At 30.8% G+C, this 13,307-nt stretch overlaps 1 protein-coding gene and 1 long non-coding RNA gene across 2 annotated transcripts; one reads left to right on the top strand and one right to left on the bottom strand.

The window, feature by feature from the left end:
- Positions 1-6,580: 6,580 nt before the first annotated feature.
- Positions 6,581-9,838, top strand: LOC140985116 (probable WRKY transcription factor 12). Its single transcript, XM_073452873.1, has 4 exons — positions 6,581-7,093; positions 7,290-7,363; positions 8,420-8,581; positions 9,570-9,838. Exons 1-4 carry the CDS (start codon positions 6,827-6,829, stop codon positions 9,730-9,732), a joined length of 666 nt encoding a protein of 221 aa, XP_073308974.1. The 5' UTR covers positions 6,581-6,826; the 3' UTR covers positions 9,733-9,838.
- A 329-nt stretch (positions 9,839-10,167) lies between these two features.
- On the bottom strand, positions 10,168-12,492 carry LOC140984270 (uncharacterized). Its single transcript, XR_012176587.1, has 3 exons — positions 12,139-12,492; positions 11,006-11,036; positions 10,168-10,871 (listed from the first exon to the last, which is right to left on the bottom strand). It is a non-coding gene; the product is annotated as an uncharacterized lncRNA (long non-coding RNA).
- Positions 12,493-13,307: the final 815 nt, after the last annotated feature.

A 13,307-nucleotide genomic window follows, 5' to 3' on the forward strand; every position in this document is an offset into this window, starting at 1 on the left:
AAAAGGAAGAAATGGGGATCCACCACCAAATAAGAGGAGTGTGGTAATGATAGAAAATTGGAAGATATTTAAAGGGTTGATTTGATATTGAAAGGAAGCATTCATTATTATTGCATGGAATTCAGCGCATACTTACTTACATCCCCATTTGCTTCAACTTGCAATATCTATTGCTCTTTTGAAATTTTAATGAATAATCATGAGATTGTCGGATCCGTAGGTAAGCTTCTTTTTCAAATGCCACCAAGATTATTCAAAGTGGAGCTTCGTGTCCCATTCTTCATCTCACATTCCAATTACATTATGTTAATTCTTGTTAGATCACAGTAAATAATGTGCACATGGTGTCATAATATTTGGTGTGGAAGATATATATTCAATATCCTTATATCATCTCGTGTTTGATTCGAGTTTTACAATAATTAAAGTTAAAGAATGACTGTGCTGTCATTATCTTTAAATTTATCATCTCATCATTCATTATCTCATCCTACAAATCAAATTGTGTCATGCAATATTATTTATGATCCAATGAAATATGTGTGGTGTGTGTGTGTGTGAATTGATCTCTTGGGTAACTCACTTTGGACACGTGTGAGCACCGTTGAGACGACATCAAGTTAGATGTGATGAAATTATACATCTAATTGTGTTGGTAATTGTGTAACTCAAATATTTTAAAACGCACAGCTCAAGCAGCAAGTTTCAATAGCTCTAACTAGCAGAGACAATTATTACACTCAACAACATATCTACCAATAATGGCACTTTTTGCAATCAAAGAGAATCGAACATGTAACTTGGCCAAAAGTTAGTAACAATGCAACTCAAATATTTTAAATCGACCAGCAGCTTAAGCACCACGTTTCGATTGTTATCCAACAGAGATAATTATTGCACCTAACAACCTCTTTTTTAATGAATGTTTTAGAAATTAAATAAACAAATTAGTAGATAAAACACAAATCAAATATCGATTGGTTGTAAAAGAATAGAAAATTAATATTAAATATGAAAAATGTGTTACATTCTTCGTCCCAATTACATAGATCATTTATCTTATTTTTTTATTTGTCCCAAATATGTAGTCTTATATCCTATTTAGCAATATGTTTTCTACTCTTTTACTAATTTATCGAAAAATAGTAGTTTTCTAAAATATATTAATATAAAATTCAGAAAAAAAAAGATATATATTATCGTAAAACGAAATGAATGTTTGGAAATATAGTTTCAAAATATGGAAAATAACGATGAAAAGAGTAAAATTACTGCTTGACATACATGTGATATGGTCATTTCAATATCTTCCAAAGAAAATCGAAATGATGCCATTCATGAATTGCTTTAATAAATGATTATGTGAAATTAAATAATGATGTAAATATTTGGTTAAAGGAATAGAAAACATTTGGCTACAAAAAATAATGTAAATAATATATTTCATCTTTCATATATGATGTTTTGTCAGTTTTGTTATCAAAATCGAGTTTTAATTCTTTTTTTTATATTTTGATAATTTGTTTTGTAATTTTAATATTTTTTATGAAAGTACTTATTTGACATTGTACATATCAATATCACATAAAAAAATAAATAAAATTACGAAAACAAAAAAAATAAAAAATTAAAATTGAAATTCAATTATATAAGAGTAAGTCTCTTGTGAGACGGTCTCACGCATTTTTATCTGTGAGACAGGTCGATCCTACCGATATTCACAATAAAAAGTAATAATTTTTCATAGATGACTCAAATAAGAGATTCGACCCACGAAATTGATCAGCGAGATCGTCTCACAAGAGTTTTTGTGATTATATAAATGATTAAAATCATAAATTGATAAACATTAAAAAAAACATAATTTGCAAAATTCTTTTTATACTTTGGAATAATTTTTTTACTCGAACTGATTTTTTGGTTTTTTCCATGCTAAATCTTGAGAATTGGGATCAGTAGAAATTCAAATTTATTGTGATGTTATTATAGCTAATGATTAATCCTCATATATTCCCTGAATATTTGTACTTATCACAGTATGGATTGAAAGTTTGTTCCATTTTTACCAACTTTTTCAGTTTGAAATCTTGACTGTATTGGGGGAATTGCTAAATATAAAATTTTATTTATTTATTATTTTAATAGTACAAATATGCAAAATAATATATAGTTTATTACTACCAAGGTGCACGCAAGGAATGGTTGATATATAAATATGATTACTAAATTGTCAGATTTCTATCAGTACCCAATCCCTTTCTGTGGACAGAATCTTAATTTAGTGATTCTTAGTATTGAATTTATATAAATATATATTAATATTAAGAGATAATAATTTATAAATATATATTAATATTAAGAGATAATAATTTATACAGTATGATTTTGTAAGCATTAAATCATAACAAAAATGCAAATTGATTATAAATTTAATTTATTTAAAAACAAATTGCTCGGGTGACATGATTGGATTATTGTCCTTGCATCCCAACTCGTATATGGAGAAAAAAGATTATAAAAATTTTCATTATTGCTTGCTGAATTACAGTAAATAAAAATATTAAAATATATGTGAGAAGGTAATTAAAAGAACAAAAAACCAAGAAAGTGTTTGTTTTTTATGATATAATATAGCGATATTCATTTTTTTAATATATTACAAATATAATTTTTTTAAAAATAAATATTTTTTTGTGTATTTTAAACCAAATAACATTTACGGTAAAATTATCTAAATTCGACCATTTAAAAAAAAATCCATAATCGCATATATAATTGTTATTGATTTTATGTACTAAAAGCGAACACAAACCTTACTCCATTGAATGGAGAACAATTTCTAACACCTAAAATTTATAGTCTAATATCGAATAGAATAATTGTAATTTTTATTCTATATGTTGTCTTTTTATATTGTTTGTCATTTACATTATTAAAATATGATTTAGTAGTGTGTATGTCAATTCTTTAAAATTTTAGCCGCTATATAAAAGAAAGCAAAAACTTGTGTAAGACGATCTCGCGGGTCGTATTTGTGAGACATATTTCTTATTTGGGTCATCCATGAAAAAATATTACTTTTATACTAAGAGTATTAATTTTTATTGTGAATATCGGTAGGATTAACTCGTCTTACAGATAAATCTTTTCAAAACAAAAAGTTTTATAGTGAATATCGGTAGGATTAACCCGTCTTACCTTATCTAATTTATTTTATAAAGAATTGAGACTGTTATTCTATCGTATCCCTCCAAATGTAGTCGTGCTTGTCCTAAATTACACCACTCTATGCAGAAAATCTTTTCAAAACAAAAAGTTAGATTTCTTTCTTACTTTGGGGGAAATTATTTTCTATTATTACTGCCTAAAGCATAATCCAATAGGCACCACCATAGCCATGCATGCATCAACATCCTTTCTTTTCTTTTAATTTATATTTAGTGTCAAATTGGAGGAGAAGATTCTTTAGAAATAAATTGACAAAATATTTATGATTTAAAAACATATAGTAAATACCAATATTTTCATAACAGGATAGATGCTCGAACCGATTTATTTTAATAATGGTTCAACCGGTCAATCAGACAAGAACACTTTTGCATTGAATAAAATAATAATATAATATAGTAAATAATATATTTAAATTTTAAAAATATTAAATTTATATAAATAATAAAAAAAATTAATAAATTTAAAATATAAGCAGCAACCTACATATAATCAAAATATTAGATGAATTACATATATATTTTTTAAAAAAAATTACAAATAAAATAAGCTCTAATATTATTAAAATAATTTTTTTAACGAAGTTTAAAATCTAAATTATCATATGTATAACCAAAAATAAAATTTAAGATTTCAAATATGAGAAACAATTAAACTCTAAAAAAATTATTCTAAAAAAAAGTGAACCAATTCGACCGTTAAAACGGTTTTTAAGTATTGTCCGAACAATAATCGGATCCTGGTCAAACCGATTTGTACGATCCTATTTCGTAAACATGAATAGAATTACACAATGAATTACAAGCAAAAGTAATATAACTATTGTATCATATTCACCAATGGAGAAATTTTTTAAAAACATTATCTAAGTATACACAAAAATAATAACATTTTTTAGATAAACAGTGATCGAGCAGTATGGAACTTTGCAATTTTGTTATTTTGTGATTTTGCTTTATCATGTTGTTAAAATTCAATTTTAATATTTGTTTTTCCTCGATTTTATTAATTTTTATGACGTGGTGCCAATGTCACACTTGACATGCATGATACCGAAGTGACATTGACGTCTATAGCGCCAAATCTATACTTCAGATGAAAAATGATTTCCCCGATAAATTTTCTGTGAAGTTTAAGAGATTAATCCCAATATATACACGTGACTCTATTGGTAAATTGATCTCTATTATGTAAGATTAATTGTACAAAGTTAATTTTCAGGATAGCAAAATGATCGATCTCCTACATTTCGAGCATGGCCCGCATGTCGTTTAGTGCATCGTTCCTCTCCTATTTTGGAATCGATGTAGGGTTTCAATTTTAAATTATTATTGTTCAAATCATCATAAAAATATATTACAAATTTTAATATGATAGCAATATCAATGTTATTTTTTAAAAAAAATTTGGTGAAGGAAAGACTAACATTTTTTTATTGGAAATTTAGATTAATTTAGATCATAAGTTATATCATATAGATAAACACAATTATAATATTTGTTTTGTTTTTGTCCATCTGGTAACGGTAGGGGTGGGAAAAAACACCGAATTGCACGGTATATCGAGATTACCGTACCGAAAAAATACCAACTTTTCGGTATACCAAATATTTCGGTACGATACGGTAACAATACCGAATTTTTCGGTTCAGTAACGATATGCAATTTGAAAATTTCGGAGATACCGGAATACCGAAATATCGAAAAAATATACAAAAATTTTAAAACATATAATATTTTAAAACAATAGAGTTATAAAAATTTTAAAATGTAAGGTTTTTTTTCGATATAAAAATGGTATATATCGATACCGTACCGAAATCTTGGTATACCGTACAATTTCGATATAATCGGTATGCTAATTATATGTACCGAAATTTTCGGTATGATATCGGTATGAATTTTTTTATATCGTAATTTTTGGTACATTATACGATATAGGATATTCGGTACGGTACGGGACGATATACCACTCCTAAGTAAGGGTTCCTATTGGTGGATTCTTAGAAACCCGTATCATTTTCTTTTCCTATTTGACTTGGATGGAGACTTAAAAACTCATGGACCACATTCCTATTAGTTCTCTTGTCTAAATGCGGATTGCAGCTTTTTATATTAATTGAAAAAGAGTAAGTTTAAAGTGAGACGGTCTCATGAATTTATAAGCTGAATCAGTTCATATTTACAAAAAAATAATAATATTTTTCATGAATCATGCATGTGTGATAGGAAATTTGTCTAACAAAATTTTTTCGTGAGACGATCTCATAAGAATTTTTGTGATTGAAAAATGTTAACAACATGGAAAAAAGTTTAAGTGAGACTTGAAAATTATAATGGTTTTCTTGAATTTCCGTTAGTTTTTGTGCGTGACGATTAGTGCAAATGTGACCCGATGAATTATCTGATTGAGTCACGAAATCATCCTTGTATATTCAAATATTTTAATAATAATATTACAATCTTATCAACCCAACTAATTAACGGAAAGTTCTAATTTCAAACTCATGCAAATTCTTTTTTCCAGAAATTCAAATATATGGTTTTTATGTTTTGATCACACGATTGCCCACTCGGCCATTCCCATTAACAATTTTACACACCCGAATGTTTGAGACTATATATAATAATTAATAAATTATAATATAATTAGGCTATATCTATGTTTGGCTGTAACGCTACAGATTCGACGACTGTCCTCACTGTACCAAGATGAGTCTTTCCAGCGTGCTTATGTCCTCACTTACACGCACCTAGGAAACTTTCCAGTGGGTCAGTCACTCATCCCAAAATTGCCCAAAGTCAAGCACGCTTAACTTTGGAGTTCTTACGTGATGAGCTACCAAAAATAAGAATCATCTTCTTTGAGTTTTCTACGTTATATCTAGATTTCAAATCATTTGGACTTCATAGGACCAAGATATGTCATATTTCATTCTTTAAAATCATTAATTATTTAGTAATCTCACATTACTAAATCAACAACTTGTGATATTTATTTCAAGCATTATAGGCTTTGTTTAGAAGAAAATCATTATGTATATATGTGTGGTCTACATTTTCTAAATAATATATTTCTTTGTTAAAAAAAACATGATTGTTAGATTTTATTCTCGATTATTTACTACACAAAAGATACATATATGTTAGATAAAATTAATCGAAATTTGATATGATTTAAAATATTCGAGTTACAAACTTTGGTATCACTGGTTATAGTTTCTCGATCCTACGATATAGGCTGAAAATGATCAATCCAAACATATATAACAAAACTTGAAGTTGATTGTGATCGATCTTCACTGAAGAAATTAAACACAATACGATTAGAAACGACTGTCTGAAAATCCACTGCACAATATTCCATGGAGAGTTTAAGTTGACCGAAAGAAAACAAAACACACCACCTCATTGAAGAGGCACGAGTATAAGTATTACGCCCCACACATTTGTACTGTGAACATGCAATAGTATCCCACAATCCACTAGCAAAATACAGCAGGGAAAAGAAAGAAAATAAGAGCTGCAGGGCAAGATGTTTTCTCTTCAATTCATCATCAATATTTCCTTTGAAAAAAGCTAAGAAAAAGATCCAAATAATGGAAGGAGAAAGAGGGCTGCCTCCCATTTACGATCAGCTACAAGTTTCTTTTTCTGTGCCTCATCAAGAAATGGGGTTTGTACAGTTTGAAGATCATAATCAATTCGTGAGCTTTTTGACGCCTCCGTCATCGTTGCAGTCCCCCGTGAACGGCGGAGGAGGCGACGGCTCCGCCAAGTTAGCCGCGGCTGCTGCAAGCAATAATGGTTTCTTAAGGTTCAATCATACCGAGCTCGTCAACAGACCCTCATGGAATAACGATCAGGTTGTTGGGTTTCTGTACTCATTTCGCTTTGGAAATCTTGGGTACACTTTTAGGTTTCAAATTGCTGTCATTACTTTTAGATTACTGATTGCTTCAAGTCCAAGATCTTTGTTATTAATGAATAAAAAAATGTTTTCTTTTTGAAATTTTTACTAAATGGAGAAAATTTACTAAATGGATAAAATTTATATTACAGATAGGAGCTCTGGATCCCAAGTCAGTAAACGATCAAAATTGCAGTGCAAACAACAATGAAGGTGGAAATTCATGGTATCTTGATATTTTCTTGAATTCCTTTTCTTTTTCCTTGTTATTCCATGAAATTGGTTTAGCTTTTTTTACGAAAAAAAGACTTCCATCTTCTAGTTTAACTCGGGCATAGCCTCTTACTATTTAAGTGCACGATCTGGGATTTTATCTTATCATCAAACCAATTATATATCGATCGTGCGTTCATATTTTTTTTCACTGGATCAAGAGGGATCTGACCCACGTAAGTACGTACATATTCATGAATGACTTACGTACAATGAAACCCTACAGATATTTTTTCATCAAGATCTGGCCATGGTATATACAATTGGGATGTTTGTAAAGTTCAGATTCTCAAACCTAGCAAAATATGATATTTCGAACATTGAATTTGATGCCACATGTCTGAATAATAGCCAGGTTATCATTTACGTTTTTACTGTATTTGTTTATCTAAAAAAATCCAAGAGAAGAGTCGTTAAATTGCAAAAAAAAAATGAAGTATGGCATATATAACATCAATGTTTGGAAATAGAGAATTTTGAGTCGGAAAGACTAATCCGAAAGGGATTATTTTTTCTGTTTCTTTTTTTCCCCCTCAAAAAATGCTTCTGTTAGGCTTAAATAATTAAATATGAAAAATATGTTAAAATATCGGGTTCGGATCGAACTAATAGAGAATTAGTGTGATTTTAAGGGATTTATTTGTTTATGTACTTTTAATGAAAGATCTTAATATATCGTAGAAATCCCACAAAAAGAATACCTTTTTGTTTCAATTATATTTGCCTGCCAATGTTAATGTGATGAATATATATTTTTAGTGAAATCTGAGAAGGACAAGTGCTGCTTCCACTATATATATGTATATATATGTATATATATATATATATCTATATATATGTATGCATCTCTGTACACTGAGTGATTGATGCTAAGTGTTTGATGTTTATGATGTTGGATATTGAATCTTGATATTTTTTACAATTCTATAAAAAAAATTTATTAAATAAAATAGCCGGAATCCGAGTCGCATATATAAAAACACAGATTGATGTATAATACATTTGGCAGGTGGAGGAATTGTTCATCAGATAAGAACAAAGTCAAAGTGAGGAGAAAGCTAAGGGAGCCAAGATTTTGTTTTCAGACAAGGAGTGACATAGATGTTCTTGATGATGGTTACAAATGGAGGAAATATGGACAGAAAGTTGTTAAGAACAGCCTTCATCCAAGGTGCACAGTAACTTAATATTGCCCCAAAACTCAAAATCTTTTCATTATTAGTTTATTATTTTGATTTTTTTTTCTTTCATTCTAATTAACTGATCCTAATGGATTAAGAATTTTTTACATATATAAGGAAATTAAGACTAGATTGTTTCATATATGCAAATCGATGAAGATTAAGATGAATTAAAATAGAGAAGTAAATTCAAGAGAACAAAATACATTTTTTTATGTAAAAAACGACACTTTTAAAATCGAAATGAACCACCACACATACAGATTAAAAAAAAATTATTGTTGTTGTTTTAGGAAGCTAGCTAATGTAATTTTCTTACAAGTACATATAACTTAATTTCTTAGTAGCCTAAATAGATTTGTCAAAACTGTATGTGTGCGCGCATGATGAACATTAATTATTGATAGAATTGGTGTGAGGAGTAGAGGAGAATACTGATAGTACACTACTGTTGCTATCATATTGGCTTATTTTTGTCTTTCCTCCTTCAAATTCGATTCTTTTGAATTCTTGCAGACATAGGAGAAAGGGAATTTATAANCATCAGCCGAAAACTATCCCTTTACCATTTCTACTGTACTACCAGTTTAATTTTGAATATAATAATGCCTGGTTGTACAATTAGTCTAAGAAAATGTCATGGTTTCTGTCTCATGCTGAAGAGAAGAAGGAAATGTTGAGCCCTTAGGCCAAATAACTTCGTATTTGGAGAGTTTCATCGTTACATCACAGTTGGAATAGAACTAAAATTATAGTTTCCTTTAAATAAAAGTAAGCGCAGCCTATGCTCCTACTCCCTACTCGCTCTTCGATGGTATGTATACTTGCTAGACATGCTGTATGCTTATATTTCAGACTCATTCACCTTAAATGTCTTGAAAACAAATTTAGAGTAAAATGCAGGATTTAAATTTTCCTTCTGTTATAATATGTATGTATATCATTCTTAGACATGGTTTATCAAATTTTATTATGTAGAAGTTATTATCGATGTACTCACAGCAACTGCCGAGTCAAGAAGAGGGTCGAGCGTCTATCGGAGGACTGTCGGATGGTAATAACGACCTACGAAGGCCGGCACAACCACTCGCCTTGCGACGATTCGAATTCCCCAGAACAAGATTGTTTCGCCTCATTTTAAATGAACTCGATCCCTTGTATATGTACAACACATACTATGTACATTAGACATGTTCTAGATTTTATTATTATTATTATTATTCATACATGTGTAAGTGAGTGTGACATAGCTTATTTCAACGTTCCCATTTTATTTGCTCCTTCTTTCTTCTTGTTTCATTTGCTTCAAACTATCTCAACAAATTAGTTTTTAGAAATTAGGAAATGTGCCCCTGCATTTGTGGAGCAGGGATGCATCTCCACTGAGTCAACATTCCTTTTTTCAGTCAGAATGTCATCATGGATTCCCAATTTTTGTGCTTGGATTTTTCTACTTGAGAATTTTGATGAGCATCTTGCGCATAACAGTAACTCCAGCTGATTTGGTAAGAAAGCATGCATGCCAGTTCGCTTTTCCTCGTATGTGTCCGTACCCATTCAATCTTGTTCGGAGATTTGAAGAAATGATGAAAGAAATAGACATACAGTTGAAATTTATATGCAGGTGGATGAGTTGCACCAATGGAATGGATTAGTTATGAGTACATATAAAATTCGTGAATGTAACCACGATTCAAGTTTGAGATTTTAAGATTAAGTCTCTCTTTCGACATAATTTTCGGATTTAAGGATGTAAAAGGATATAAAAAATTAAGAGTCAGAGAAAGCTATAGGGCTCTAAAATTAACTACACAAGAGCCAACAAGGCAACAACATCTCTTGAGTGAGTTGGCGCGACCTCTCCATCGCCCTCTCCCTGCAGTTTTAAACATAAAAAACCAAGAATAAGCAAGGCGCTACCCTATGATTTGAAGAAAATGAGTCTTTGAACTCACAAAGATTACAATAGAGACTACATATCTGAACCCTATGCTAATTGGCATAAAACACAACTACCATTTTCCAGCCGTTTTTTGAAATCTACAAGTTCTTTGGTGTCTATTCCAGTTTCAATCCTGAATATGATCCATCTTCTCACATCAACTTGATCTGTTCTTTAAAAAACGGACTGAGAAAACAAATAAACTCGAGGTACAAGGAAATATCAGCTACTCTAGTTATTGAGGTCTATATGTAGCAAAATCTTTAATGATACATCGACCAGTCTGGGGACCAAATATTGTATTTTGGCCAGCAAAAAAGATTTTGCTCACATCCAAGCTGCATCAGCAAAATAAAGGTAAACAAAGATAAATTTCACCAAACAAGTGTTGAAATGAAAAAAAAAAACCTCACAAGATGGATGATGAAGACAATAACAAAAGCGAAACAAAAATAACAATGAGAATCCATACTCGTCTCATGGCATGAAAACATTTACTGCTCCTGCATATCCATGTCAAATGAAAACCAAGATATCTCTTAGACTTTAATCTATATCGAGCTCATGCTCAAATTCTTAACATTTAAAGAGTCACAGCACTTTCAAGAAATAGCAGTTTAGAAGGTGTGAAGTGTGAACCAGTATCAAATGGCAAATATGTAAAATTAATGAGTACATTTTTCCCATGGACTAGTTTCACATCCTTCGAATGCATTGAGTCACCCCTCACGAAACCATTTTGCCCCCGTCATACCTATTCCTGGGTGCGCCGCCTATCAGTACTGTTTTGGTATTATGTTGATAAATGGCCCAGATAAATTTTGTTTCTGTATAATAGAAGATTTATCTCCCTCTTTTGGGATGGCTGAATGATATCATCAATAAAAAATAGACTTTTTTATGCATAAGTTCTTTCACTTCTTGATCAATCTAGTTTATGTGGAGCTCGATATAAAGTGTAGATAGGATTGCTCTATTATTATTAACTTTGAAGATAGAACCATCCAAACAAATAGAAATATAACTTATCCACAAACACTATTCCTAACTGAGAAGTTTGATGTTCCAAAGGCGATTTTCCAATCCAAATGACCATTAATCTTTTACGACTCCACCGAGCATTAAACTTAGAGTTCAATAATTCTTAAGGCAAGTTTCCCCGAGACAAACCAACTAAATTGTAGCATACTGAATCAAATTCTTGATTATCGTTACCAATAGTGGACAGCTACCGGCCACATTATTCTTATCAGGAAATTTTTCAGCCGCCATTATATTATTTCAAGATGGTGGAGAAACCAATCAAAATTAGCAAAATCTGCGTTGTAAATGGCGTAAAAGCTAGATTTGAAACCAATCTCCTAGCATATCTCATCCAAATTTGTAAGAGCAAACGATAATAAAGAAAAATCCACGTCACGAGGCTCACGACCCACATATCCCGTGGTTCAAAAAGAATGATCCACAATTTCAAGGGATAACAATTTTAATGATCGCAATGGATAACCCACCAATTCGTAAACAAAGATTGATTCTTTAACATTTTAAACTGAACAAAATGAAGAGAAAAAAAATACAAAGACAGTTGATTAGATTAATATATACCTGAAAATGGCTTTATCAGATAATGAATTGGCCTCGACAACTCCTCTTGCGCATCAATTTGGACGCTCAAGACCCCGACTACTTTGAGGCGGGTGGCCATCTTTTTCCCCGATTCTGGGAGCAACTTTGGAGCTCCAGAAGAATTGGGAGCGCGGGAAGCGTTCGAACTTCGCTCTGTAGTCAGCAATGAATTCTTGTTCGGTGGATGAAGCCATGGCTATAATAGAGTCGGTGCTCGGAGATATGACTTGGGCTGTGATATTTCTGCAGGAGAGGACTAAGCGCAGGAGATGGACACCGCTCTGGGTCGTCGCCGGAGCCGCATGTTCCATGAAGCATTCAGGTGAAGTCACGGTGGCGGAACAGGATTTAAAATTACGACGACTTCGTCTCATACGATATTTAATAAAATAAATAATTAACTAAAAAATTTAACTTTCATGAAAACATAAAATAAGAGTATTTAATATTTTCAAAAACATGGAGCTAAAACACTACTGAAGTTGTACTCTTTGATTTTTCTTAGAATAAAACTCGTTAATTATTAAATCGTTATCAATTTTTTCAACCAAATCTCGTCTGATGTAAATTACCATAGAATCTCCGAAAAACTATGCTTCCATCTTGTTACGAAGAGTTGTTTTAACAAATTTCATTGATGAAAATGCTTGTTCCGTTGTTGCTATAGAAACGGGACGAGTTAAAATAAGACGAATCAAGCTGTCAATTAAATAAATATATAATATTCGATAAATAATAAACGACGTAGATAAAAATGTATAAATCACTTGTCAATCAAATCGTAGGTTCCTGACAATTAATCTTCGACATGGTTCAAAAATAGTTGATAAATTCTGAAATCTTTCATGGCCAGCAACATCAAGTTTATAGTGATCTAATTGCATTCTCAAGTGATGCAAATCTTGTGAATCGAAATCAATATAATAGAATTTCTCAACAAGTCGATATATATGATCAACATTAAGAAGCTTAAAGTTTTCTTTTGGTTCCAAAACACAACTAAGTTTAAGAAGTTCAATTGTCTCATCCTTAAATCTATTATTAAGCTTTTCAACTTGAAAATCTATTATAGCTGTAAATACATTAAATCGATAGTGGTTGTCAACTGTGATTGAATCATTTTTTGACAAGAATGGCCTATACCAAAT

This window comes from Primulina huaijiensis, chromosome 9 (assembly GCF_012295235.1).
Source record: "Primulina huaijiensis isolate GDHJ02 chromosome 9, ASM1229523v2, whole genome shotgun sequence".
Taxonomy (NCBI): Eukaryota; Viridiplantae; Streptophyta; class Magnoliopsida; order Lamiales; family Gesneriaceae; genus Primulina; species Primulina huaijiensis.